This window comes from Triturus cristatus, chromosome 2_1, assembly GCF_964204655.1.
Source record: "Triturus cristatus chromosome 2_1, aTriCri1.1, whole genome shotgun sequence".
Taxonomy (NCBI): domain Eukaryota; kingdom Metazoa; phylum Chordata; class Amphibia; order Caudata; family Salamandridae; genus Triturus; species Triturus cristatus.
Genome location: NC_140581.1, coordinates 735,608,921 through 735,636,050, shown reverse-complemented (window position 1 = coordinate 735,636,050; position 27,130 = coordinate 735,608,921). Strand labels below are relative to the sequence as shown.

At 44.5% G+C, this 27,130-nt stretch overlaps 1 protein-coding gene across 2 annotated transcripts in view; it reads right to left on the bottom strand.

Moving 5' to 3' along the window:
• SNCAIP (synuclein alpha interacting protein) overlaps positions 1-27,130 on the bottom strand; it is a 364,836-nt gene that overhangs the window by 218,361 nt on the left and 119,345 nt on the right. For both annotated transcript variants that reach the window (XM_085632668.1, XM_085632669.1), the window contains exons 3-4: positions 20,931-21,033; positions 6,032-6,104 (exon numbers count right to left, since the gene is read on the bottom strand). In XM_085632668.1, coding sequence (XP_085488794.1) covers positions 6,032-6,104; positions 20,931-20,987 — 130 coding nt within the window. In that variant the 5' untranslated portion in view covers positions 20,988-21,033. The remainder of the gene's footprint in view (positions 1-6,031; positions 6,105-20,930; positions 21,034-27,130) is intronic.

Here is a 27,130-nt window from a genome sequence, read left to right as displayed (position 1 = left end):
AGATCTCTCTATTCAGCCTTGTGCTGACTCACCCTGTCTCCTGGAATCCCCCAGCCCCTGTCACTCAAACTCCAGACAAGGAATACACAACCTAGCAGAGGTAGGCTTGGATGGTTAGACAAGAAAATACCTACTTTCTAAAAGTGGTATTTTCAAACACAGAATGTTAAAACCAACTTCACTAAAAGATGCATTTAATCATTCTGAGTTCAGGCATACTAAACTCGAATTTCTACCTAGTTCCCTGAGTCAGTTAGGATTATAAGATGTAATATTCAAACTGCCCATTCTGGCCTATGGGGAACAGGTAGCCTTGCAATAGAAAAAAAGAAAATGGCTGTAATTCACTATTAGGACATGCCACACACACCAGGGCATGTCCTACCTTATACTTACAATGCACCCTGCCCTTGGGCCTACCATAGTGGTGTCTGATATGAAGAAAAGGGAAGGTTTAGGGACTGGCAAGTGGGTGCACATGGCCAGTCAGCATGGCAGTACCAGACTGCACACAGGCTCTGCAATGGCAGACCTGAGACACACTTTTACAGGCTTCTTCTGTGGGTGGCACAACCAGTGCTGCAAGCCCACCAGCAGCATTTGGCTTACAAGCCCTGGGCACTTCTGGTGCACTGTGTACTAGGATCTGACAAGTAAAGCAAATAAGCCAATTATGGAATCACTAATCCATACATCAATTTACAATAGGGAGCACTTGCACTGCGGCACTGGATAGCAGTGGCACAGTGCCCAAAGCATCTAACACCAGCAAAAACACATGAGGCAACAGCAAAAAATGGAAGGGAGACCCACGCCAAGGTGCCAGGTCTAACATCACTCATGTGGGAAAGACGCTTCATGTATTTCCCTGATGTATAATCTAGCTGCCTGGGTGTACTGTAGTTCGGAAAGTGGCGAGGAGTCCTCTGGAGGTGGCTGATCAGCCTCCTATACTGGGAATTTGAGGATTGCTCCTGTAATTCCGTAGGCCACCTCCTTTGCACCCCAGTCGGTAAATGACTTGAGATAAAGTCCTGGCCTCCTGTATGTGCGGTGCACTTGACGACTGCTACTCATTTTGGCAGAATCAGTGCATTGCTGAGGTGCTATAACAGATCCCTGTGCATTACTGGTGTGCCATAAGATTTCTCTTCCATGTAATAATACTTGAATGTACAGTAGTTGTAACATAGGCTGAGTCGGAATATACTAAGATGCCCCATGGGCCTTGTGTTAGGGCCTCAATCAGTGCCACCAATTTGGCTGCTTGTGCAGAGAGGCGGGGGAGCAATGTCAGCTGTGCTTTGATTTTCAGGAAATCTGAGGATGTCTGACTATCTCCTGTACCCACCACTGGTTTCTTGATCTATGACAGAGGAAATATCTACGAACATGACTTTTACTTCTGCCCTGGTGGATTAGTCTGGGGCCTGCGCCGGGCAGTTGTGGACATCCTGTCCTTTTTGTACTTCATAGCCAATCAAGGTGGTTGGCTTGACGATTTGGCAACGCACCATATAAGCGATGGTCTAGATAGCATAAGTTTATATCCTGACTCGTTGGGTGGTCAGGGTGCTTTTCCCCCTCTATATGATCGCAAACAATGCATGTATGGTTGTACACTGTGAGGGGTGCCCCCATGACAATGGAGGTGCTTTTGTCCACCGCAAAGGCTACGGCGGCCGGGGCCTGCTCTGAAGGGCAATGTCCCTGCATTACAGAGTCGTGTTGACTACTGCAATAAGCAATGGGTTTGTGCCCTAAGGGGTACTTATTGGTTAGCACCACCATCATCACCTGTCCATCACTATGGCAGAATAGGAAGAACTCCTTGTTATAGTCTGGAGTTGTGTCATTGCTCTAACGGTGTGTGTTCGCTCGAGTGTGACCCGTGATCCCGGGGGTTGAGCAAGTCATGGTCCCATCTTCTGAAAAGTGGATGGTCATATTTAGTTTGGCAATTAGAGCTCTCCCCAGCGGTTGGTAGGGGATGAAGGCAGACATAATATGGGACTTGGCAAAATTGGTCTTTAAATCAAGAGAGGCCATGAATTTTAAAAAAGCATTAACTAGGTGATAGAGTGCCCTTGGGGTTAGTGCCATTAGCACCACGTCATCCATGTAGAGGGGTGTGGGAAATGGTTTTCCTTTAATAATTGGTACATCAGGGGTTGCACATGCAAGGGAGGAATAAAGACCATTAATAGAAAGAATAAATAAAAGAGGGGTCAGCATACACCCCTGCCTCACTCCACGTTGGATACCAATATCTCCTGAGACGTCCCCCTGGGAATTATTACAGACCCCGGCCCTCAAGTCCTGTAAAGGGAGCAAAGTAAACGGACCAGCACTGTATCCACACCCCAAGCAATAAGTAAATGCCACAATTTAACCTGGTTCACACAGTCAAAAGCGGACAATAGATCCATGAACACTAGGTAAAGAGGGGACTATTGGCCACCGTATATTTTCTTAATACCAAATTTAAGTTAAGGCACTGCTCAATGGTTCCTATTTTGATACTGATGTAACACTGAATTCTCTTGCACCCAATCTATGATACTGTTATAGATAATACTACCCAAAAGTTTTGCTGTGGTGTCTATATGTGAGATCAGCCAATAACAGCTAGGCAATGGCCGATCTCCTTTTTTGAAGATCAGCACTATGATGGAAGTGCCTCATGTATCGGGGAGAGGGAAATGGGGAAGACGGTTAAAAACATTGGTGAGAAGAGGTGCCCAAAAGGTAACATTTTTTTATTAGGTCAATAGGGGCCCATCAGGGTCTAGCACCTTGCCCCCAACACTTTGATTGATGGCATCCTCAACTTCCATCAGCAATAGTAGTTCAGTGCCACGTGGATAAGCACTAATAATGGGATCAGGCTGGCAGGCTGCAAAGTTAGGGTCATCAAAATTGAGGGGGGAGACGCACATTAAAATCCCCAGCCAGGCAAAGATAAAATGTTAGCCCGGAGGACTTCACAATTTTTCACCAGTTCAGAAATAAATGTAAATAAAAGGTGGAAATTTAGTGTTGGCAATACAACTGAAATCATTATTATAAAAATTAACAATATGTAAACTCAATACAGTTTTGACAACTAAAGCCTGAAAACTGCTGCGGATAGTTTCTATAACTTTGACCCACTATAGCAGTACTCCGCTCAGTGGCCAAACCCCCTGAAGCTCACCCACTACGTGAGGGTGCAGCAGGAACACTAAAGCATTGGAACCCTTCTGCAGATACAGACAGTGTGTTCCAAGTTTCCTGGAATAAAACAATGTTGAAACCCTTTATAATGTTCAGCCAATCAAGTATAGTAATCTTAGACCCGAGGTCGGCTACATTCCAACTTAAGAAATTGAGTGCGATCTTACTACTGCCCCCGATAATTATTCTTGCCCCAGCGTAATCACCTCTAAGTGTACACATACTTTCACTGAAATCAGGACATGATGATTCAGAGGTCCAGCCCACATGCTCATCCACATCAGCAGAGGTTTGTAATGTGGATGTGTCATTATTAGGGGTTACCTGCTCGCCCAGAAGAAAAACCCCATTGAGCCAATCAACATCTTCTATACTGTTAAGGGCAGAAAACATTGGCACAAGGGACACTGCAGGAAATGCTTGAATACTAGGCAGGAGTAACGCGAGATAGGACCAAAGGCCTATAAAAATATCCAAGCGGGAGAGTAACAACCGTAATTTCAGTAGTACTATTGAATTCTTTAGTGTTCAATATGTCCCGTATGCAGACACGTCTACGAAAATATACCACAATGCAATCCCACATGATATTTTTCTTGGAATTACCAAGCAAGCCCACCCTCCTCACCATTATAATCTCATTTTGAGCCCCAGGCGTTAAAATGTTTGTACTTGTACAACCAATGTGCAGCATAGTGCCGAAGCTGGTCCCACAAATCCCTGTTGACCGGATCTTAAAGCTAAAACCAGAACATAGGGATAGGTGGCAGGAGGGAGGCTCAAAACATCTTGAAAGCTGACATCAGCAGAAATATTCACAACTCGAGCAAGTGAGGCAGTAGCTGGTGCAGTCAGACACGACTGGGAGGATTGCCTACAAACAGAGGAATGGTTTGGCACTTTATCTGAGGTTCCTAACATAGTGTTTAAAGGGGGACACTGGATGCCCTAGCAGACTCCGGTGGCATGTTGGGCCCACTGTTCTAAACTGTAATGCTGGAAACCATTATGGTGGGGACGACTGGATACCAGAGGATGCATGCTCCTCGTATGCTCTGTAGTAGATGGATCGACAACACTAGCCAAAAGACCCTCAAGCCAGTCTAATCAATCGGTCATTGTTTTTAATTTGTCATCAAGAATACTTTCAAACTCGACCCATAACGCTTCCAATGAGAAAGAATGAGGTGACAGTGCCACACGTCTGGCAGGGAGAGGACTGTGTTAAGATGGAGGGATGTGTTTGTGTGGCAGCCACGGGCTTCATCCATGATAGTAGTTGATTGCAGACACTTTTGGTAGAACATGGCTGTTTCTGCTTCACAGATCCATTACTCCCCAGTTGCTTTTACGGTTCACTGAGACAGCAGGGGTGGATTGCAGGATTGAATGGTCGTCCGATTCCAGAGTCATCATAATATTATCAATAGTATCAGCTACTTCACCACTGTGTGTGCGATTAGCGGTCAGCAGCGATAGACGGGCCTCCGCCACAGATAGCGCACTACTATCAACTTGGGTATCAATATCACAATGAAAGTCTAACACTACGACATAATACAAGTAGCGTCTGCACGAACAGCACCATTGACACTTTTTTTTAACTAAAAGCCGGAAAAGTCAAAGGGGACCTCTTCAGTATGGTTTAATAGAGTTCTTCCCCGCCCCACCCCCACCCCACCCTTGACTGCTCAACTATAGCTACCACTGGGAGTCAAGTGCAGAAGGGGTACTTGGCCCAGTTGCTCAGGATCTATAGTAGGCCGGACCCGGGTCATCAGAAGTAAAAGGCCTCAACCACCACAGTTGGGCCCAGTAGCCCCTGTGTGTCCCCTGGCCCTGTGAAAGGGATTCTGATATTATTTCCCTAACTAAGGAATGATGGAATTTTTCCTATAGTGTATCAAATGTTGAATGTTTATTGTTTGAAAGTACGTTGCGTGGAATTAAAAATATTAAAGAAGTCAACAACAACAACAAAAAAAGAAAGAAAAAAAAAGAAAAAGAACACAGTTTGTCTATATCCATAGGATTTTTTTTTTTGTATAAAGCTCAAATATTCATCTGGATAGGTTTGGAAACCCATAGACGTTGCTGCCAAATAGTGGGTTGTGGCGCAACGAACAAGGAACAGAACACAGCTGACCACAATTCTCGCCACCCACAGGAATGCCTGCTGCAGACATCCAGTTGCTTTTTAATCAAATACACAAGCATAAGTCAGCCCACTGATGTATACTTTACAATTCCAAAAGCAGGACTTTGCAGCTGCATTGCATTCAATGTATAGCAGTCTAGAGTGAGGCGTACAGAACGCCTTCTATAAGTGAACTCTTATCTCTCTTATCAAGAGGGTCGACAGATTCTATTTAAAATTGCAGTGTAAGACAGCTGATGCAGTTTTATCAGGATGGGGAAAGGTCACCCAGCTGTTTCTCATCTGTATTTCATAAGTCTTCGTTTACACTCACCTTCTTTGATCTTAACTGGTACTGTATGTCTCGCATCAGAATCTGCCATGGTGCACCTTCTCAGATGGTGTTTCAAACCCTGGAAAATTATCAACCCCCAAACTGCTCTTGCTACATGGGCAGCAGCAAATGCATCCAGCATTTTTCCGATGGCGCCTGACTCGCTAGGTCTCCTTGTCAACGGTGTCTCGTGTTCCAGTAAGCGGTTGCATATGTTGTGGTCAGTGGCTACTGGAAGGCACTGCGCTATTTCATTGCAACCAGCAGTGCCATTTCAGAAGCAAATCATGGAATTAATAAAAGACAGAGAGATCACCGGATCTATCTTCATTTTGAGAGCTTACCTGATCTATCTTCATTCTGGGAGTCACACCGTCGACACAACTCGGGGATCGTCTTAAGGGACGTTACTGAATACTGTCCGGGAACAAAAACACAAGAAAGGCTTATTCTGCTTTTGAAAAAAACAAAAAACACATGCTTCAACAATTCCCCCTTCATTACAGAGGATATTAAACTGAAAATGAGTACATTATCCATGGGATTCTGATCTGTAGTTGCAAATTATGATATTTTATGTGTAGTATGTTATTGTGTGTTATTGGCATTTGCATAGCACATAATCTGCCACTGACTGGTATGGGATCTTAGATACATGCATACAAATGTCAAAACAAGAGGTCCTTTAAACAAATTGTTTGAGCAATACGGTGTGTTTGCCGAGTTTAACAAGGTAAAGAAAAACAAACATCAGCCAAAATCGTATAAAAAGGATAAAATCTGGGGAAATCGCATTTTAAAAGTAGCTTTATGCTCTAAGCATAATGGCAATGAATTTTATGCAGACTAACAATACATGGTATTTAAGCATACATTTTTAAGACACTGTGTGACAGCACTGCTAGCTAGTGTAGGGGAGCTTTGCGGTTCACACATAGCAAAGGTTTTGAATATTTGTAAAGATTTTTGTCAAGATTTTTTATCGGGTTTTGGTTCATACACGGCTCTCTGACCCTGAAAATGTGCTGCCTAGGCACAATTTCCTAGCAGCCTTCACCCACTGGATTAACAGTAGATTTGGTGTCTACGGCGCAAACATACAGGTACAGACGAGAACGCGTGGGTTCGCTTATTTCATCTTTCCTTTATAGCATCCCGCACATCTTGATGATTCATGTTACGTAAGCGGGCACCGGGAAACAAGGTAACTTTCCTGCAGTCCCCAGGGAATCTGGTAGCTTCTTGAGACCAGCTGGTGCTTGTTAAAGAATTACATGCTCTGTAATTGAATGACAATTTGCCAATTGCGCGCTGAATCGCCTGTGTTCCATAAAATACCACATAGAAAAGATCCATTTGCTCAACTTGGATTCTTATGGAAAGACTACATTTCCTTTTCGTGTCCAGAGCACAGTTTGGTGAAATTGTCCTTTAGTAAGTTTTAGTTCCCTCAAGAATTCATTCGAGTGGATGTGGGGTTCCTCTTTGGAGACTGCATTTCTGAATTCATCCATTCTGAGCCCTCTGGGACCTTGTGTGACAAAGATATTTTAACTTATGTTTTTAGTGATTTCCTAAACGCCAGCACCAAACTATTCTACATGTGCTAGGCCTGTAGAGGTCACAAAGTAGAGAACTACCTTGGAGAAGTTAAGCAAGTAGGCTAGTCCGTCATTTTTCTCTGAAAGAAAACATTTGCTTAAAAATACTGGAAGGGTTAGACTGCTTTTTTGTTGGAATTACTGAAACTCTCAGGTCTAAAGGTGCCACTCCTAAATTTTGGAACACCCATCAAGCTTTCAGCAGCTGATCTCCATTCACGAATAGGAAGAACCTAAATAAATCGATCCTTTACATGGAGTGAGCACAGTACCACATGGGTTTGTGTGCTACGACTACCAAATATCTTTGCCATCAGAGCCATTGCCGTCTTCACAAAGTCAAAAGTAATCCCAGGGGGGGGGGGGTTGGAAGAATATTTTCCCCCCTCATGTGGTACACTGATGTGAATCACAGTATCTGCTTTTTTCACAAGGTCTGCATCAGTATAGAGTGGTACAGTCAGTTTGGGGTGGAATTCCACCCCTTCGCTATTTCCCTGTACAGCAGATTTTGTTATACACTGATAATTTTGTTTTTATTTGATGCAAACAAACAGACAACCATAACTATAAGGCATCATTCCCCAGAGTGGAAAACCACCTCGGAATATGCCGAGCTTCCGCACCCACTTATTAATTAACAACAGTAAGATCCAGCAAAAAGTTTCCCTCGAGTAAGGAGTCTGAAAGCCACGGGCCCCAGATTTTGAGGCGTTTAGGGGTGCAGCCCCTCCATTTGTAGATTCCTTTTCCAACTTTGCCGAAGTAGGCCATTCCTCTCTTCCATGCATATAGCTGGGGGGGGTGGGGGACCGCTAGCATCTGGCTATGTATTTTTTAGCTTTCATATATCCGATTCCAGTAAGCAATATTTAGTATCTATGGTTAGCCCAACCCTTCACAATCCCAGTAAAGTCACCCTCGGAGCCAATATCTCCATGGTCTGAGTGTGGTGTGTAATGCAGTTGAGGACTGTTCCAGTAAGTGCCTATGACCGGACAGGTACATATAAGGTAAATGAAGGACCAATCCAGATGTCTGCATCACCAGTAGGCCGGTGATAAAACCATCTCAATTTCCACAGTAGGTGTGGGCTGTAGTATGTGCAGTGAAAACAATTGAACTGTATGAGTCAGAGTAGCCAAAATAGTAAGTAGTCGTGCGACTATCTTGGCTTCTCGCCAATCATCGTCATCTAGTTGCCCAACATCCTCTTGCAGAATGAATGGAGCGGGTCCGGAGTGTGTACAGGAGATCTTTGACCCAATTTTACTCAGCAAGCAAACTGAAAGAAACTGCGTATTTTGTTCTATTTCAATTTGACAGGTTGTTTTGCCCCAACCCTGTTAAGCACCGTAGTCTGTCAGCACTGCTGTTTCTGTATTCTGTGTTTTTTTGAATGCCAACAATTCAAGTTCTACAATAGCCGAAACGTGCTCCAATAATTGATCCAGCAAACACCCAAATAACTACAAATAGCTACATGCCGGTTACGCATTACTGAACCGCTTTTGCACGGGCAATTAGGGGAAAACACATTTTTAAAGTTACCTATTTCAATAGAAATACCCGTTTTTAGAAGCAAATTGTTGCTGCCACCTTGTTTGAAACGAAACCGTTTGACGGCCACCATTACAGTCATAGTAGTGAGCAATCTACTTGTTTGTGGGCTCAAAGAAGGGGTATAAAAGAACGAAGCTGGCGCGACAGCACTATGCATGACGGTAACACATTACTTTATCACTTTAGCACAGGGAAAAAACTATTTTTAAAAGTTACTAGTTTTGAATAAAAATACCTTTTTTTTTTTGTTGTTGAAGTGTACTGTTGCTGCTACCTTGTTTGAACCGAAACCGCTTGACGGCCCCCATTTCCGTCATAGTAGTGAGCGGTCTAATTGTTTGTGAGCTCAAAGGGGTATAAAAGAATTAAACTAGGGCGAATGCCCTGCGAAAAATGGGAAGCAGCTACAGTTAACTTGAAGGACTTGGACAACTCTCTCTGGAGAATGACCCGCTTGACTCGAAAGAAGGAACCAAACCCACCGATACAAGGAAAGACTCACCTGGCATGCAGCAAAAGGGACAAGGCTGAGGTCTTCGCTGACACGCTGGAGGCATCCTTTAGGCCTAACCAGGAAAGGGGATGAAACTGTAACGCTTCTCCCTAAATACAAAAAGTGGAACAGCCACAACAGGAATTCTAGGTTATCAGCCACCTGGGACCATAAATAATTTTATACTACCTTATCTGAAACTGATCACATATCTTTCACTAACTCACTCCAATTTCTTCGAGCTCGGGGATTTTAGTATATGGGCAGAAGACACTACACTGACCCAATGTAGATAACTCTCAAGCTCATGTTAATGCAGTATTTTAGGATTTGGATAATTGGTAAAAGGTTCAAAACATCAAGGGGGACACACTCTAGATTTAATACTTGCCCCAACAGACCCGATTACAGCAAGGGACATGACACCTCTAAGCTGGTCAGATCATGTAGTAGGTTTTTTGAAATATTTACGCCCAAATTAAAGGAGGAAAAGAAAATAGCTAAGAAGGTAGTTCAAGGAAGAGCATGGTACAAACTAAGGAAGATGAAAGAAGGAAAGATATTTGACACTATAAACTGTTACCAGGAAGAGGTTACAGTGGATGAAAACTATGAATACCTACATGAATCAATTAAGGGAACCTTAGACAAAATAATACATATTAAAAACCTGACACAGCGATGACAACTATCAGCAACATGGTTTACAGAAACCCTAAAAGAAATTAAATCTAAGAAACCAGAAAGGCAATTTTGGAAGGTATACTTAAAAAAAGACAAGACAACTAAAAATAGCACTGAATATCTACAAAAACGAAATTAGAAAACCAAAGAAAATCACTACATCAAAATAATTACACAAGCAACAAATAGATCGAAAAAATATTTGCCCATCAAATACGGATACTCAGACTGAAAGAGAGATGGGTGCAAGGAACCTTATTGGGGTTGGATTAAATCCCATTTGTCAAACAGATACCAAGCAATCTCACTCCCTTCTTTCCGCTCAGAGTGTAAGAAAACAGAACACGGGGTACCTCAGGGATCTGCACGGAGCCCTATTCTTTTCAATATATACTTACGACCATTATTCAACCTGATTAGATCCTATGTGATCGCTTTTGTAAACTATGCAGGTGACACACACCTAATCCTCTCCTGGGGCAAAAATAGATACACCCAGATAGAAGGGCTTCACACTTGCATATCAGGTAGTGCAAAATTTGGGGGTATGTATGGATGAGAAATTATCCATGGAAACGCATAACAAAATGGCAGCTACATGCTTTGGATTGCTGAGATATCTTTAAAAAAAATGTTCCACTCCTGCCTCAGCCAGCCAGAAAGTTACTGATTCAATACACTGTCTTGAGTAGAATGGACTACTGTAAAGTACTTCTACTGGGAGCATCAGACTACCTAGATAAGCGATTATACAGGGTACAAATAACATCACCAAAACTTGCATTGAATAACTCAAGATATGGCTCTTCCTCAAGCTCCCTGGGAGAGCTGCACTGGCTCCCAGTAAAAGAGAAAATTTTCCTTAAATCAATGTGTGTGGTCTACAAGGCCTTAAAATGAATAGGACCAGTGCTGCTCCAAAGAAAATTCAGCCACAGGACACAGAGGATCCTGCAAAGCTGCTGTAGCGCCAAGATACCTGCAAGGTGAACATTTGCGTTCTATAAATGCCTGTTCAATCAATCACATAATTTGTAAAGCGCACTACATACCCGTGAGGGTTTCAAGGCGCTGGGGGAGGTGCTGCTGCTATTGGTCGAAGAGCCAGGTCTTGAGTTGTCTCCTGAAGGTCGGCAGGTCTTCGGTTTGTCGTAGGTAGAGGGGGAGGGTGTTCCAGGTCCTGGCGGCGCGATGGGAGAAGGATCTGCCTCCGGAAGTAGTTCTCCGGATGCGTGGGACCGTGGCCAGGTCGTGGTCAGCAGAGCGGAGTTTCCTGTTGGGTACGCAGAAGGAGAGTCGACTGTTGAGATAGGCTGGGCCGCTTTTGTGGAGTGCCTTGTGTGCGTGGATCAGGAGCTTGAAGGAGATTCTTTTGTCGACGGGGAGCCAGTGCAGGTTCCTCAGGTGGGGGGTGATGTGGTCACAGCGTGGGACGTCGAGGATCAGGCGTGTAGAGGCGTTCTGGATTCTCTGTAGTCTGTTGATGAGCTTGAACGAGGCTCCGGCGTAGAGGGCGTTTCTGTAGTCGAGTCTGCTGCTGACTAGGGCCTGGGTGACTGTTTTCCTCATGTTTGTCGGGATCCATCTGTAGATCTTGCGGAGCATGCAGAGGGTGTTGAAACAGGTGGAGGAGACTGCGTTGACTTGTTTGGTCATGGAGAGTTTCGAGTCGAGGATGACTCCCAGGTTGCGTGCGTGATCGGTGGGGGCCGGGGGGGACCCCAGTGACGTAGGCCACCAAGAGTCGTCCCATGCGGAGGGGTTGGACCAGAGGATGAGGATTTCCGTCTCGTCTGTGTTCAGTTTGAGGTGGCTGTCCTCCATCCAGTCTGCGACGGCCTTCAATCCCTGGTGAAGGTTGGATTTGGCGGTGAGGGGGTCCTTGGTGAGGGAGAGGATCAGCTGAGTGTTGTCAGCGTAGGAGATTATGTTGAGGTCGTGCTGTCGGGCGATGCGTGCTAGTGGTGCTATGTAGAAGTTGAATAGTGTCGGGCTGAGGGAAGATCCTTGAGGGACGCCGCAGATGATCTAGGAGGCCTCGGATCGGAACGGGGGAGGCGGACTCTCTGAGTTCTACCGGAGAGGAAGGAGGTGGTCCAGTCCAGGGCCTTGTCTTGGATCCCTGCGTCGTGGAGGCGCGTGCGTAGTGTGCGGTGGCAGACGGTGTCGAAGGCGGCGGAGAGGTCCAGGAGGATGAGGGCCGCTGTCTCGCCGTTGTCTAGTAGGATCCTGATGTCATCTGTGGCGGCGATTAGGGCGGTCTCGGTGCTGTGGTTGCTGCAGAATCCCGATTGGGACGGGTCCAGGATGTTGTTGTCTTCGAGATGACGGATGAGCTGGGTTTTTACTATCTTCTCGATGACCTTTGCTGGGAACGGAAGCAGGGTGATGGGTCGGAAGTTCTTGAGGTCGCTCGGATCCACCTTGGGTTTCTTCAGTAGGGCGTTGATCTCTGCGTGCTTCCAGTTCTCAGGGAAGGTGGCGGTCTCAAAGGAGAGGTTGATGATTTTGTGCAGGTGGGGTGCGATGGAATTGCTGGCTTTGTTGAAGATGTGGTGCAGGAGCGGGTCGGACGGGGATCCGGAGTGGATTGTTCCCATGGTCTTGATTGTGTCCTCGATGCTCACGTTGGCCCAGGCTGTCAGGGTGTCGTGGGCGGGGGGTGCGGTGGGTTCGGTGCGGTCGGCAGGGGTCGTCCAGGGTCTGAAGCTGTTATGGATGTTGGTGATTTTCCGGTGAAAGAAGGCGGCGAGGGAGTCGCACAGGGCTTGCGATGGTGGGATTTCGTTGGAATTGGAGCTGGGGTTGGAGAGTTCCTTCACGATGGTGAAGAGCTCCTTGCTGTTGTGTACGTTGTTGTCAAGGCGGTCTGTGAAGGAGGTCCTTTTGGCGATCCTGATGATGAGGTGGTGGTGGTTGCGGATGGCGTCTTTGTGGGCCGCGCGGCTGTCTGGCGTCTTGTCGCTGTGCCATATGTTCTCCAGTTTCCGGCAGTTGCGTTTTGAGTCGAGGAGTTCCGGGGTGAACCAGCTAACTCTTCTGCTGGTGGGATTTTTCAGCGGGGCGACTGTGTTGACGCAGTCGTTCATCCAGCATTCGAGGGTGAGTGCACACTCATCGGGGTTGGTGGGGTTCGTCAGAGGGTTGAGTGCGAGGCTTGTCTGTAGTTGTTCTTGGGTGATTTTGCCCCAGCAGCGGCGGGGGGTCTGTAGTGTGCGGTGGTGTGTGAGGGGTTTTCGGAAGGAGAAGTAGATGCAGCGGTGGTCTGTCCAGGTGAGTTCGGAGGCGTGTCTGAAGGTGACGTGTGGGCTTGAGGAGAAGATGGCATCTAGCATGTGGCCGCCGATGTGGGTCGGCGTCGTGACAAGCTGTTTCAGTCCGAGGTTGGCGAGGTTGTCGATCAGGGTGGAGGAGTTGCTGTTGTTGTTCTCCAGGTGATAGTTCAGGTCTCCGAGGAGGATGTAGTCGGTGGAGGTCAGCACGTGCGTACTGATGAGGTCGGCGATGGAGTCGCAGAATTGAGGCCGGGATCCTGGCGGTCTGTAGACGAGGGTGCCTCTTAGGGTGGTCTTTGGGTCCGTGTGGATCTGAAAGTGCATGTGTTCGGCGGTGCTGAGGGTGTCGTTGGTGTTTGTTGAGACCCTGATGGTGTTTTTGTGGACGATGGCGATTCCTCCTCCGGCCTTGTTAGTGCGGTCTCTGTGGGTGATCTTGTACCCGTCTGGGATGGCTATGGTGATGTCTGGCGAGGAGGTTTCGTTCATCTAGGTCTCGGTTAGGAAGGCGACGTCCGGTGATGCGGTGTCGAGTAGGTCCCAGAGTTTGACGGCGTGTTTGTGTGCGTGTTTGTGTGCGGAGCGGGTGTTGATCAGGATGCATCTAAGCTGGTTGGGTTCCGTCGTGGCAGGCGTCTTGGCGCATTCGCGGCAGGAGAAGCTGCAGTTCCGGCAGGTGAAGGGGCTGTGGGTGCGCCTCGGGGCGGCCTTGCAGCAGGTGTGGGTCCTTCCTGGGTTGAGAGCGACGAGGGTGTTGGCATTGTAGCAGAGGCGGACTTTGTGGCTGCTGCGGAGGCCAGGGGTTCTGGCGCTGGGTGCGGTCCAGGCGCGGACGTGCGCAGACGGGCTTGCCTTAGGCGCGCCTTCATTTCGCCAGCGGCACGGCCGCGCAGCGGCCGCCATATATGGGGAGGTGGGGAGGGAGGAGCAGCTGGGAGGCGAGGGACGGGTGGAGCGAACGGGCGCGGAGGGGCGGGGCCGCAGGGGAGGCAGCGGCGGGGACGGAGGAAAGGAGACCGGCGCGGGGCATGGACTCGAGGAGGGGGCACAGAAAAAGAAGCACAAAATAAGAGGGTGCACAGGAGTACAAGCACAATATCAGGGGGGCATAGGAGTACAAAGCACAAAATCAGAGGGGCACAGGAGTACAAGCACAAAATCAGTGGGGCACAGGGGACAGTGGTACAGAATATAAGGGGGCACAGAGGTTGGCGAGGGGTACAGAAATCAGAAGGGGCACGGAAGCAAGCGGTGAGCCTTACTTACTTCAAGAATCAGCTGCAGCTGTGGGAACATTGGTTTTTTGATGATCCATTTGGGGATAACCAGTATTGGCTTGGTTTTATTTCACTGCAGACCTAAAGAATTTTCATCCATCCATCTCTTGAGGGTTATCTAATGACTAGTAAGTTAGGCTTGATGACCGCAAGGTGATGAAGGAAGTTGATATTGAAAAGTGGGACACATCCAGAGGCTGTGTGATAGTCCACTGTGGAGCGGGAAGATGGGCTATACAAGGAATAGCCTAGAACAGAGAGTGAAAATTTCAGTTCTAAAATGTGCCATTGTTTGCCCATAGTAGCCCAATCTTGTTCCCATTGTTTTTCTTTGTAACATAGTGACCTCTAACTTTATCCCATCTTTTTTTGATGTATATCAACATATGCTGTGTATGCAGTTCTATGAAGCACTAAAGGCCAGAAATGTGTTTTAATAAACTTAAAACCTGATCAGTAAGCAGACCTGAATCTGTATTATAGACACATGAGAGGTCTCCACAGGTTAGACAGCTTGCACTGGGTTGTATGCAATCTATACACGGATGATTTACCCCTACAAAAATGAGGTGGCCTAATCTATTGCATAGTCTGCAATCATACCTACACCATTTAATTATCAAGAATATGTGCTGATTGAGCTATCACTACTACCAAGTGAGCATTATTCTTGGTAATTGCTTCTTAAAGTTGTCTTTACATCTGGAATGCCCAATTCAGTCTCTCTTTCTGAATGAAAACTTACCTGATGATCAGCTAGACAGCATGATTTCAAAATATGTCCACAGGTGAATCTCTAGTACTTTTTCCAATTAATTTGGTGACGAATGGGTTTTTGGGAATTGGTTCAAAAATGTCCGTGTTGCAGAGATGAAATAAGAGGCAGCAAATTAAGCACGCAGTATTGCATTAAGGTTTCTTTCAGAACTAAAGCTGAACAAATTGTTAACAATTTGTGCACAGCATTGCATAGCGTAAACAAATCTTGTAAGAAATTGGATTTTTATTAGGGTTGGGTGACTACCCACCTGAAGGAAAAATCACAACCCTTGTCAGGGTGAACCCTCAAAGTCACTAAGTTAACCGGAGCTCAACCTCCTAGTCGCTATGACAGAGCAAACAGGATTAACTGGAGGCAATGTGTAAAGTATTTATGCGGTACTAAAACAGTAATAAAATCAAAATGCAAAACATTAAAATCCCAAACTGAATTAGAAAAATAAAGTAAAATTTAATAAATAAAATGTCATCATGAAAATGACAAAAATCTAAAAGGCGGAACCAGAGATATGATTTTTTAGTTATAAGTAAGAATAGCTCTAAAAAGAGCTAAGCTCCAATTTTGGAGTATGATAATGGCAGACCGTGACCAAGGCACAGTTTGAAGCCGATGGTGTTGATGCGCAAGCCGGATACACCCACCAGGTTCCCTCTGGTGAAAGATTTTACCTTCTGACTTAGTCTTTGAAGTCCTAACCAACCCCAGTAATACAAATCTAAGGCACCCAGGACCTCAGTAAAGGTACTTAAGAGACAAACAGGGAGTCAGACAAAGGCAAACCGCAGGGTCCAGCTGTCACTGATCAGTTGCGTACTTCGAGGAAAAGGCCGCTTGCAGCTTGTCTCCCTGTAGCCACAGAGGAGGTCAACTAACTGACCCTTGCAGTCCAATTCTTTGTCCCAGGTACAAGAGAGAGAAGGTCCAGTCCTTTGGTGCTCCTCTCAGGGTACAGACAGCAGATACAGTGCTCTTCTGATCTTCTGAAAATCCAAAAAGTGTTCTGAAATAGCTGCGTGCAGGTGCCACATTTATGCCTGACACTAGCTAGTGGGTGGGCTGATGGCTTGCTGCTCCCTCATCAATACTGTAAATGTTCCCAGACCTACGTACTCTAGCAGTGGTTCCTCTACACAATACTGTAAATAGGCCCAAAATGAGATGTGACAGGGCACATCCAACATGGTGAAAGCTATTGGCCACACTAAACTTGGAATCTGAGGGCTGGATGTGTGTGGAGAGTATACTAGGTTAATCCTAGAGTCCACCAACATCTAACCCTAAAAATCCAGTTTGGAGTAGGTACTGTCCCCACAACACACCAGAAATCAGCAAAGACAAAAGCAGGGTCATTCAGCAACCAGAAAAGGGATCCACAAGAATTGTCTTGGCATCCCATTCTCTTCATTTTAAGTGTGGCCCAAGAGTTATATGTAAACTCAGAGACAGAAGTCTGGATGGAGAAAAGCAGTGTCCTTCGGCAACCAACCAGGGAATCTACAAGAATAGCCTTGGCATCCTGTGTTCTCCCTTTCAAGTGGTATATATCGCTCAACATACCTGCCAAGCACAATTTGACATTTTACTGTTAAAAGGAGGCCCACAGACATAACTCTGCAAATCCTGCTGAACCTAGTCTCGTCATCTCTGCCCATTCAGGTCACGGTATTCTTTGGTCCTGTGAGGCATTTCACACTTGATTCACACCTATTCAAAGCTATTTAAGGATAAGAGAAGCTAGAGAGCCTATACAAATTAGCCTCCAGGAACTAAAGCTTGGAAAAATGGTGACTTTCTAAAAGTTACCTTTTCTTAATATTTATAAAAAATCTGAATTGTTAATAACTATTAAAAATAGATGTTTCATTATTTTTCTAGCTGATCCCATCCCCGAAAAACAGTATTAGTATTTAATATTGCTTCCCAGTGTCTCTTTATGGGCCATGCTTCCTAAAGTGAAAACAGCTTTTGGATGCTAGTGACTGTATAGATATGCTACCATTAAATCTCTACATGCTCTACTTTCATATACCACGCATTCTTCCTTGTGGATCACAAGGCCTATCTAGAGGTGGTCTATTAATATTTTAAAGGGAGGTTTGTACTTGTCAAAAAGTCACAGTGTCTGTTTTGTACCGTTACAGTCAGGCTACAATAGTAGGCCTGAAGCCATAATTGCACTGCCACTAAAGCGGCTGGCACAATAGGTGCTACAGTCCACTAGTAGTGGCATTTAACATCCACACCCTGCATACATTTTGTACCATATACTATGGAGTTAAAGGCAAGTTAAATATACCAATTAGGAGTATTCAAAAACACAGAGCCCAGCACATGATGAAGTCCGGGGTGACCGCTGAGAAAAAGCAGATTTTAAAAAGGCAGATTTCCTACAAGCCTGCCTTACCAATTACCACCATAGAAGAAATAGGATCATTCTTTTAGATGGGCAGCTCACATATCCAGAAGATTACTTTCGAAACTTTTAGGGTTGTTTTGAGTTTAATGTTCCTAACGTTTTCAAAATCGTGAACTTTGTAACCCAATAACTTATTGGATGGTCATTAATCCTGCTGCTACAATCTTGCATAGTTTTTTTATGGAAGAAGTTGCTGCTTGGATTCAAGTGCAGTACACGGCTTTTCTTGCTTTTAGAATTTCTACCCTGCAGAGTCCTAGTTGTCATCTGTTTTGTAAGCTAAATTGTCTTCCCTTTCCATTGCCAAATTATGAAAACTGAATGCTAAAACATGCAGTTTAGGAGTAGATCCACTTCTGAGAAGCTTAGATTTTTTCGAATGTTTTCTTTAAACATATTCATGGTTTCTAGCCACTGGTGAATATTGCTTCAACTTTTATTTAACTTTGTCATTAGGGAATAGATGTGTTTCATCAACTCAAAAGAGTCTGCAGCAATCTTTTAAGGTAAAACATGAGTCAACACAGATTTTTCAAGTTGTTGAATTCAACCTCACGTCATCTATTAACTATTACATTTAAAATGTTTTTTGGCTTGTCTCTAAGTTTTCCCCGACTGAACCTGCACAATATTATTTTACATAATGTGCTTATGTCTTTTCCTTAAAGCAAGGGCCGTTCAAAAGTCAATATGGCTCAGATATAATTGTTGTGAGAGTCCGAAGTATTCCAAATAAAATGTGTTACCATATGCATAGGATGAAGCTAACTAATGGACAAACCAGTTCCGTCAATCAGATAAATTAATAAATGATAAACAGTTAACGGGAAAGAGGCAATATTATTTCTTAATTTATTTTAGGCATTTGATATAGAGCAAACCTAACTCTAAGGTGCCACTGAGGAAATGACAGAACCATCAGTGAGGCAGGGTTACGAGGTAGCACACATTCACTTTTGTGGCTAATGTTTTTGTGATTACATAAATACATCAGGAGAAGGTCTAAAGCATTAGTAGGTTATTATTATTTAATAAGTGCCTCCTAGTTCTAAAGGCAGTTTGCTTATGAGAACAGCATATCCATGGCAACACAAATGGGTACACAGGAGACAGTAAATAAATATGTAATACAACAAATGTTAATACAATGATGCATAAAAAAAATCTACATAAACAGTAAAAATGGAGGCAGTGCTGGCTGAGCTACTCCAAGTGGCTGATGAGGACTGGATGCAGTCATGGTATTGCACCTTGGTCACTATGAGACTGCTGTGTGAACAGAGCACTTTGTTGATGGAATCCAACACCGGCTGCTGCTATCAAAGCAAGAAAGTTCTTCCGCGAGGAAGGGTGAAAAATAAGTCAGAAACGTGGGAGTTCTGGCAAACCCTTTAGGTTGAACGCACTAGGGTGTGACATGAACAAACAGAGTGGTGGACAGTGTTACACAGCTGGTATCTCTGCCTGCTCTTCATCACTGAGCTGCTGTGTCATGGGAGACGACATGAGAAGATGCACTTGTGGAGTGCACTGTGTTGCACACCGAGGGTCTCATGCCAGGACACCTACAGAATAACGGCCTTGATTTGCCCATGTTCACAATATAGGACGCGATTTCTACATTTGAAAGCTTAGGTTTTTGATAGAGAAAATGTAGTGCCATTTCACTTTATGTGTTGAAGTTGCCCCTTAAGTGTTCTTATTGCAGTTGAAAACTGTTTGAGGTCTCTGGTCTTCTGACAACAGCAAGGTGTTCTTGAGGGCTGTGGATGTCTTGAAAGTTATTACAGTTTACAAAGATAATTTTAGTTTGAGATATCTGTACTGGGGCTGTCCAGAGCCATGACTAAGATCATGTAACCTACAATTTTCCAGTGTCAACTACAAACAGTCGTGGTCTGAACTGTGCTTTGGCTGCCGCAATTTTGAAAGAAATCAATGAGCATTTCCTTCTTTTTTTACCTTTTTTGTTTTTTAAGTTGAGTGAAGCTTACAGGGTCTCACAGCCCATCCATTGCTCACCACTAGTTAGCTTTATTTTCTCTCACTTGCTTGCTTTCCTTGTCGCAGCTTGTCCATCCTGTGTTTGTCTCTCCCCTAGAGCATAGCTTCATTCATCACTATGCCATTATTATTATTTTTTTGGTGATGTTGTACAGCATCAGCAAATCCAATAGGTCCCAAAGTTGAGACCTACTGGCTTTGCCAAAGCTAGTTTGTTTTATGTCAGTAGGTTTTGTGTAGCTATATCTGGCTTTGTGTTATGTTAGTGAGGCCATAGTTAATGGGTGTTTGGGAGTAGAGGCCTTGTGTATGGTGCACAGGTAAGTGGAAGAAATGGTAGACTGTAATCGTCGATAACACACATAGCAACTCAAAAGCCCATTCTACACCTCACAGGCATTTTGTTCTTTACAACATTATTATTAGTTCATTAGCAAAGGCACACTTTCCAGCATCCTTCCTTACCGACATTGCAACCAACAGAATAACCCAAGTAGAATTGATCTTTGAAAGTTTCTGCAATTTTTCATGAATATGCTGCATGCATCTTGTATCTTCCAGGTGTCCTTTAAAACCGGATTGTGCAACATCAGCTTTTTTTAAAAAAAAACTAGAACAGGGCTGCATATGGCCTACCTATGTGTAACTAATAATAAAAATGTAAATTTGGATCAGAAGGTAAAGGCATCAACTTTTTAAATTCGCAGTGATTACTTTCTGCATTTGGTAACGTGAGACCTCGGTGTGACCAAGCACTGGCAGACGTCATGCCGCAAACGAAGAGATCATGATTCACAACTGGCTACATCTTGGTATTAAGAAAACATGTTTTAATGATCAACTCATTTCCCACTGTATGGAAATTCAATTACAGTGAAAAGAAACGATTCCCAGAAAGGCACTCAGTTTCTTTTACGTATATATAGTACTTTCTGAATTGGAATTTACAGTAACTGTAGACACACGCACTTGATGCAAGTGAACCATCAGCTACTTCCAGGCAGCGTGCAAAGTTTGTATAAAGAGGTTTATGTTATGGTATCTACTGCATGAAGTAAATCTTGTTCCCTTCATCATGAACATATTTTATTTTGTGTGCTCCATAAAACAAATATATAAATCTACTTAAATATGAGAATAGGTACTCACAGAAATATCATCAGTAAAATCGATTTCATCCAAATCTAGGTATTCAGGGGCTTCCATGTTTCCGCTTTGCACATTTTGGGCACGTCAGAGTTGAAATAGGTACCTACAGAAGAAAGCACAGATACATTTATTTTAATCATAGCTGCGTGGGCGCACCCTGACCCTCAGTCAACCAATATTACCCCCTCCTCTTGCTACCATTTGAATGTTATTGGAGTGGTTTCACTACACAAGCATGTCTCTCTAATCGGTTTTCAGGAGAGCCAAAATATCCCTAGCCAACTGACTGCTCAAAGACAAATTAAATGATATGTATTTCTGATATTGACATAATGTATGCATGCACGATTTTTTCTGCATTACAGCTTATCATTGTTTTCTTTAGCCTCTGGACTCAACATCGTCGGAGAGAAACATGAAATGCAATATAGGCTAAAACAAATCTAGCAGTGACTTTTGGAAATTAAATAAAAATATAACCCGTCATTTCAAAGATGGGCCACCTTTTATAGTGTCATTTATTATTTCTTAATCAGTACCTGGTGGGGCTTAAAGACGCGGTATCAGAGCGGTTTGTAAGCGGACTGTAAGAATACAACTTTCTAAAGAAAATCAACAAATAACACAATGAGCTCGGCTAGAGCAGGATACTCGAAAGAGTCTCTTGCACACCTCTGGTTTGTGAAGAGAGAGTTGTCTCAGGCACATTCAGACCTCCACCCACCCAAACACCATTGCCTGGTTTCCTCCCATGTCACCCTTAAAGAGTATTCCTCCCATGGACATTTACCAGGACAATTTTTCAGAACGAGCAGATTATCGATAGAATGCCTAGTTTAAAAAGGAGAGCTTTGGCAAAATAGCTTATGCTTTGTATACTTTTTTAGGTAAAACGGGTTCTCGTAATGTACTCTGTTCTATTCCCTTGTGGCCTCTTATTAGGGAATGGGCGGTTTGCATAATTAACGAGCAGGTTGGGGATCTGACTTGACAGTTAAAGCTTTAGATTCCTCTTCCAAATGGTGCGAAGTGGAGAAAGTTTTATAGTGATGAAGCGTAAAAGCAAGACACTCAAAAGCGAATCTCGACAACGAGGATAAGTGTGCACCTTGTACACGTTCAGGGAAAAGACACAGAAACTTAGGAAAAAATGATGAGTCAGCACTGCAAAAGCGTGCTTGACTAGGTAGAAACAATTGGATTAAAAAATTAGTGAATTTAAGATGTTTAAGTAATCAATTACCTTATATTATTAACAAGAAACATTATGAAAGTTGCTGATAACTTATGTGTTGCTATTTGACTTCATTGCAGAGTATTCTAACAAACACGATTTTGGAGCAAATCCTTAATGAAAAAAAGTAGATGATTGACATTTTCAGCATAAGTGCTTAATAGTATAAAGATTATTTGTGTCCAGAAACAATTCTTTTGAATGACTTTTAGTATTAATTTACACGTTGCTATTTTCTTGAAATAGTGGTAGTAGGCCATACTTGAAGTTGAACATTTTGGTGTGCCAATTACGGACAACATTGCCAAACGTTTAAATATGAGCTGTGTGATTTATTTCATTATGCTTAAACTTTATTAGGAGTTTTGCTATACTATAAGATGAAACGCTGAATTTAAACGCCATAAGATGTTTTTCTCTATAGGCTGCATTATTTCATAGCCTTGTGCATTGGACTAGATACGTTATCAAATGTTGCTTTATTTGTCTTGGTTCATGCGACATTCCTTATTATAACAAAGACACTTCTTTTCCCCTTGTGTGTGAATGGTGAGAAGCTGACTTTTCCCTCATATCCATGAAGAGTAACAAATTGACCAAGCTCATGGTCTATTAACCGGTGAGGATGGAAGGACATTAGTTTCTCATGACTTATGTGGGAAAATATACAGGAGTAACAATTTGTACCTGGAAAGGCGGAAGAACGATCCCATGAGATCAGATCATTGTGGACCTACCACTGATGTCATGATGACAAATATGAACTATTTGACCACAATGCACCGAAGGAGGAGACAGCTTTTTGATGAGATGCTGCGGCCGAAATGCGTTTTGCACTTTTGAGGAGAGCTTACATCTAAGCTCAGGCTGCCTCTTGAAACTTTCCCTTTGACTCCTATCTGCTTGCTGAACTATCTTTATTACGCCCATTTGCTGTTTGACCTTTCTGGTGAAGTTGCTTGTGGGATGATTTGGAACAGTCTGGCACATATCAGACTTGAACTTTCCTGATTTATGCTCCTTTTTCCATTGCCCCTTACACAGGGGCTTTGCACCTAGTAGACCTTAATTAGATCCCTTTCCCAGTGCTTGTAGAACCTTCAAGAAAAAAAAACTTCTTGCCTTGTTGGTGACAGAAATTGTATTGCCGAGTATAAAATCATCCTCTTACAGATTATTTATTTTAGGGATAGAATACTTTAACCAAATGTATAATTTTACAGTTTGAACTGTAAGATGTATGACTGAACTTCTTAAAATGTTACTTGTATGCATTGATTTTGGGTCTTTGATACAATAACCAAATATTCTAAAATTGTCCGACTTATTGTGTCCAATGTTCTTTCCACAGAAACTGTGCTGATTTTAAATGTATAACTGAGATAGTCAGATTATTTTCAGAACATCAGGTTCTTTTGCTCTTTTTCTGTTTAGCCACGGCAGAGCTCTTAGTTTGCATGATTCTTGTTAGACTTAACTTCTTCAGGAGATTCGGTCTACTAACTGCCATACTGCATTTCTAAAGCAGTTTTGAGAGTGATTTATTTGTACCAGATTACTAATTTGTGAGTGGACTACCAATTAATGGTCCTCATTGGGTAGCTGACAGTTGGATAGCCTGATTACTCACCCCTGACTACAACAGAGAAAGGTTCATCCGAGGACCATTGCCTCTGAGGTGAAGTATTGAGTCTGAAGTAAAATCCTAATCCATGGCCATACTAGGAGAGTTGAGGTTAAGGTACTAAGATTAAACGTTTCCTACACTAACATAGTGCCAAGCGTAAACAAGCCTTCTGCAGTTTGCAGGCATACTGAGGAAACTGCGTAATGAAGTGCAGTGAGGTTGGGAGAACAGAAAAGGCTGTTGCCCTAATCCCGCAGGAGCAGGTGGGCGAGCTTTGTTTCCAAATCATCTTGCAAAAAGAGGCTTGTATACTTGTGGCTAAGAGTTTGCTCTGCACATCTGAATTTGAAACCAGCTGGGTGGCAGTCTGCCTGGAAGCAAAAAAGTTCAGCTCCTTGAAAGGTCCCTTTGAAATACCACAGTTTGCTCTTTACAAGCGTCCTCTAGTGAAATGAAGAACACACTGTTATAGTCTCTCATGTTCCTACTCTTTCTCTGCTGCATGGTGACGGACATGCACCCATGCCCTGGGTGCCCTAGCTGGAACAATATTTTGATCCCTGGTACTGATTTTTGGTTATGGGAGTGTGAAACATGACCTAGACATGTCTCAGACATTCCGTTTAGATTCCGAGGGCACATGAAGCAATATCCCTGTGAAGGTAGGGGGCTACTGCCACTACCTGGAGCACGGTGGTGACAGCATACCAGTTTTAATTGTTCAGTAAAATCAGTAATGTGAACATTAGGAGTGGGGCCTACAGTCCCACTTGTGGAATGTTCCTTGGCTGTGTACTTAACTCACCCTTGGCCTGCATGGATTGTCTGCAGAGCTGAACATCACAATACTTGCGTGTTCAGCGCTGGACTGCATGTGATAATTTTGTGTTGAGTTGCATGAGTGAGTCTGTGGATGGTACATACATGGGTGCCTGTGGTTTCCATTTTGGAAGCACAGTGCATGCAGAGGCTGGAGAGGCGAGGACACCATCCCCCAGGGATGATATGTGTTTTGATTAATTTACTAAGTGCTGGGGTGAGACACACACTGAGGGTAGAGGAGCGGAGCATGCTCTCTGCACATAAAAGGTCTCGTAGATTCTACAGTTACGGTCAGTGGGGCCTGCGCTCATCGTCAGGAAGAGGATGGGACTAAGGTTGTCACTAGCAAAGAATTCAAGAGAGAGCAAGGCTTAGTCCTTTGAACCTTTATGAGGCATATTTCAGTCGAGTCGGACAGCCAGGTGTGAGCCCCGGTAACTCACTAGGCCTGTGTTATGGGTCGCTCAGAATTGGAGACACTCCTGCTGTGGCAGACTGTCCCTTTGACAAACAGCAGTGCAGAGGAGATAGCACTTCAAAAGAGCTGGCACCCTCAACATGAATTTGAAATGCCAGACACTAAATCACAGATGTGTCTGGATTTGGATTATAAAGGTGGTAGTATGTGCTCCATACTTTGTTGAACTGCATAGTCTCATCAGAAGAGAGATGATCCCACAAGACTTCTTTGCTGCTGGAAGCTAGACTGGGGACCAAGGTCTGCCAGTCTTGAGATATCACCCAGGGAGCCAAGTCGACTTGCCCTGAGCCTGGAGTACCAGACCTCTTTCTGTCTGCCAAGATTGGAGCACCCCGTGACGAAGAGTCTGCCTTTCAAGACCGTTGAGTCCCGTGAGGAGAAAGAAAGCACCAAGAGGCTAGGATGCCTGTCCGCCGAGAACAGAGCACCTTGTGGGGAGTAGAATGCCTAGATTCGGTCTGCCTGCAAAGACCAGCAAAGCCCTGCGGGGAGAAGAAGAGCAACTGGAGGGAGCAAAGTTCAGAGGGGATCCTGGCGATTGGATCCCAGTAGCAAAGTGCGATATTGTACAGTCCAGCCAGACCCGCAGCAGGAGTGCAGGTCATCAACACCAATCCTGCAAAGTTGGTGGTCCTCCATTTTGCCAAGACATGGATCTCTGTGAAATTCAAGCCGCCGCCTCTGTGTGCACCAGAATCAGCGACCCCTGGATGAGCAGGAAGGGGGCGGCTGTGAAGTTCGGGCCCTGACCCATGAGGGAGCCAAGATTGGAGACTCCCATTTGACGACAAAGGGGGCCAAAGCACAGTGCGGACCGGCACCATTATGTGGGCTGAAGTAGATGACCCCCATGTTGCCAGGAGGAGGGACACTGTAAGGCTCAAGCCGTTGTCCCTGTGCGGGCTAAGGTTAGAGAACCCTGTGTAACATGGGAGAGGGTCACTGTGAGATCAGTGACACTGCACTGGTTCGTTTTGCCAAGGAAGCAGGAAAGAACATTTCACGATTACTGCTGGAGACGAGTGCGAACATCTGACATCAACGCAGGCTTTCCAAGTATTGAGGAGGCTGTAGTGTCAGAGGGGAAAGACTGGAAGCGGTCGCCGGCCATCAGGAGTGGGAGACTGGGGCTCACAGAGGAGCATCAAGGGTCTCTCTGGAATGCCTGCTGCCATCGGGTTGGATAAGACTGTTCAAAGCTGTGGCGCCTGCTGGGGAATTGCATGAGCTTAGCACCTAGATACCAGTTAACCTGAACTCTTAAGACAAAGAATAAGACATTAGGGTGCATGGGACTCGCCTCCAGTCCAGAACGGGGAATAACCACCCATACTAGACAGGACTCAGGGATTCTGCCCAGAAATGTGCCACACCCAGACCCTAAGAGGGCTGTGTGGATTATTTAGTGCGTCATACGTGCTTTAAGCATTTACATTAAGTACAACTTGAGAGACATGTTAATCCATACAAGCGAATGGAAGGTAGATAAAAAAAAAGAGAAAACACAGTGGGATCTCCAACCAGTCAAGGGCCACATCCCATGTGGCCACTGTTCTGTTTGTGCATACACAAAACATGCCACCGACATAGAATTAGGCCTCGGATTTCTTTGGGAACAAAAAAAACACACACCAATTGCAACTCAAACAATGTAATTTACTTAACCTCTTCGCTGCGGCGCAAATTCCGCCGCAGCGCTGCCGCAGTGCTGACATTCCAATCGCGGGCGTGGTCATGACGTCTCCCAGCCGTCGTCCGCACACGCCCATCGTGACTCATGACAGCCGGGAGACGTCATGAGCATGGAAGAGGTTAATCAAATGTTCCGGTGGCCTGATGTACATAGGCATGGCAAGCAGGGAGATAAGGTTATGTATTAATGAACATCATAGTATAATTATATATACACATACAGATATGGAGAATCTCTCTCCTACCCACATACTAGGTGTGGGATAAAATGCACAGATCTCTGTGCTCCCATACAAACTATAAGTGTTTTCCACCAACAGTCACGACTCTGTATGGTTACAATA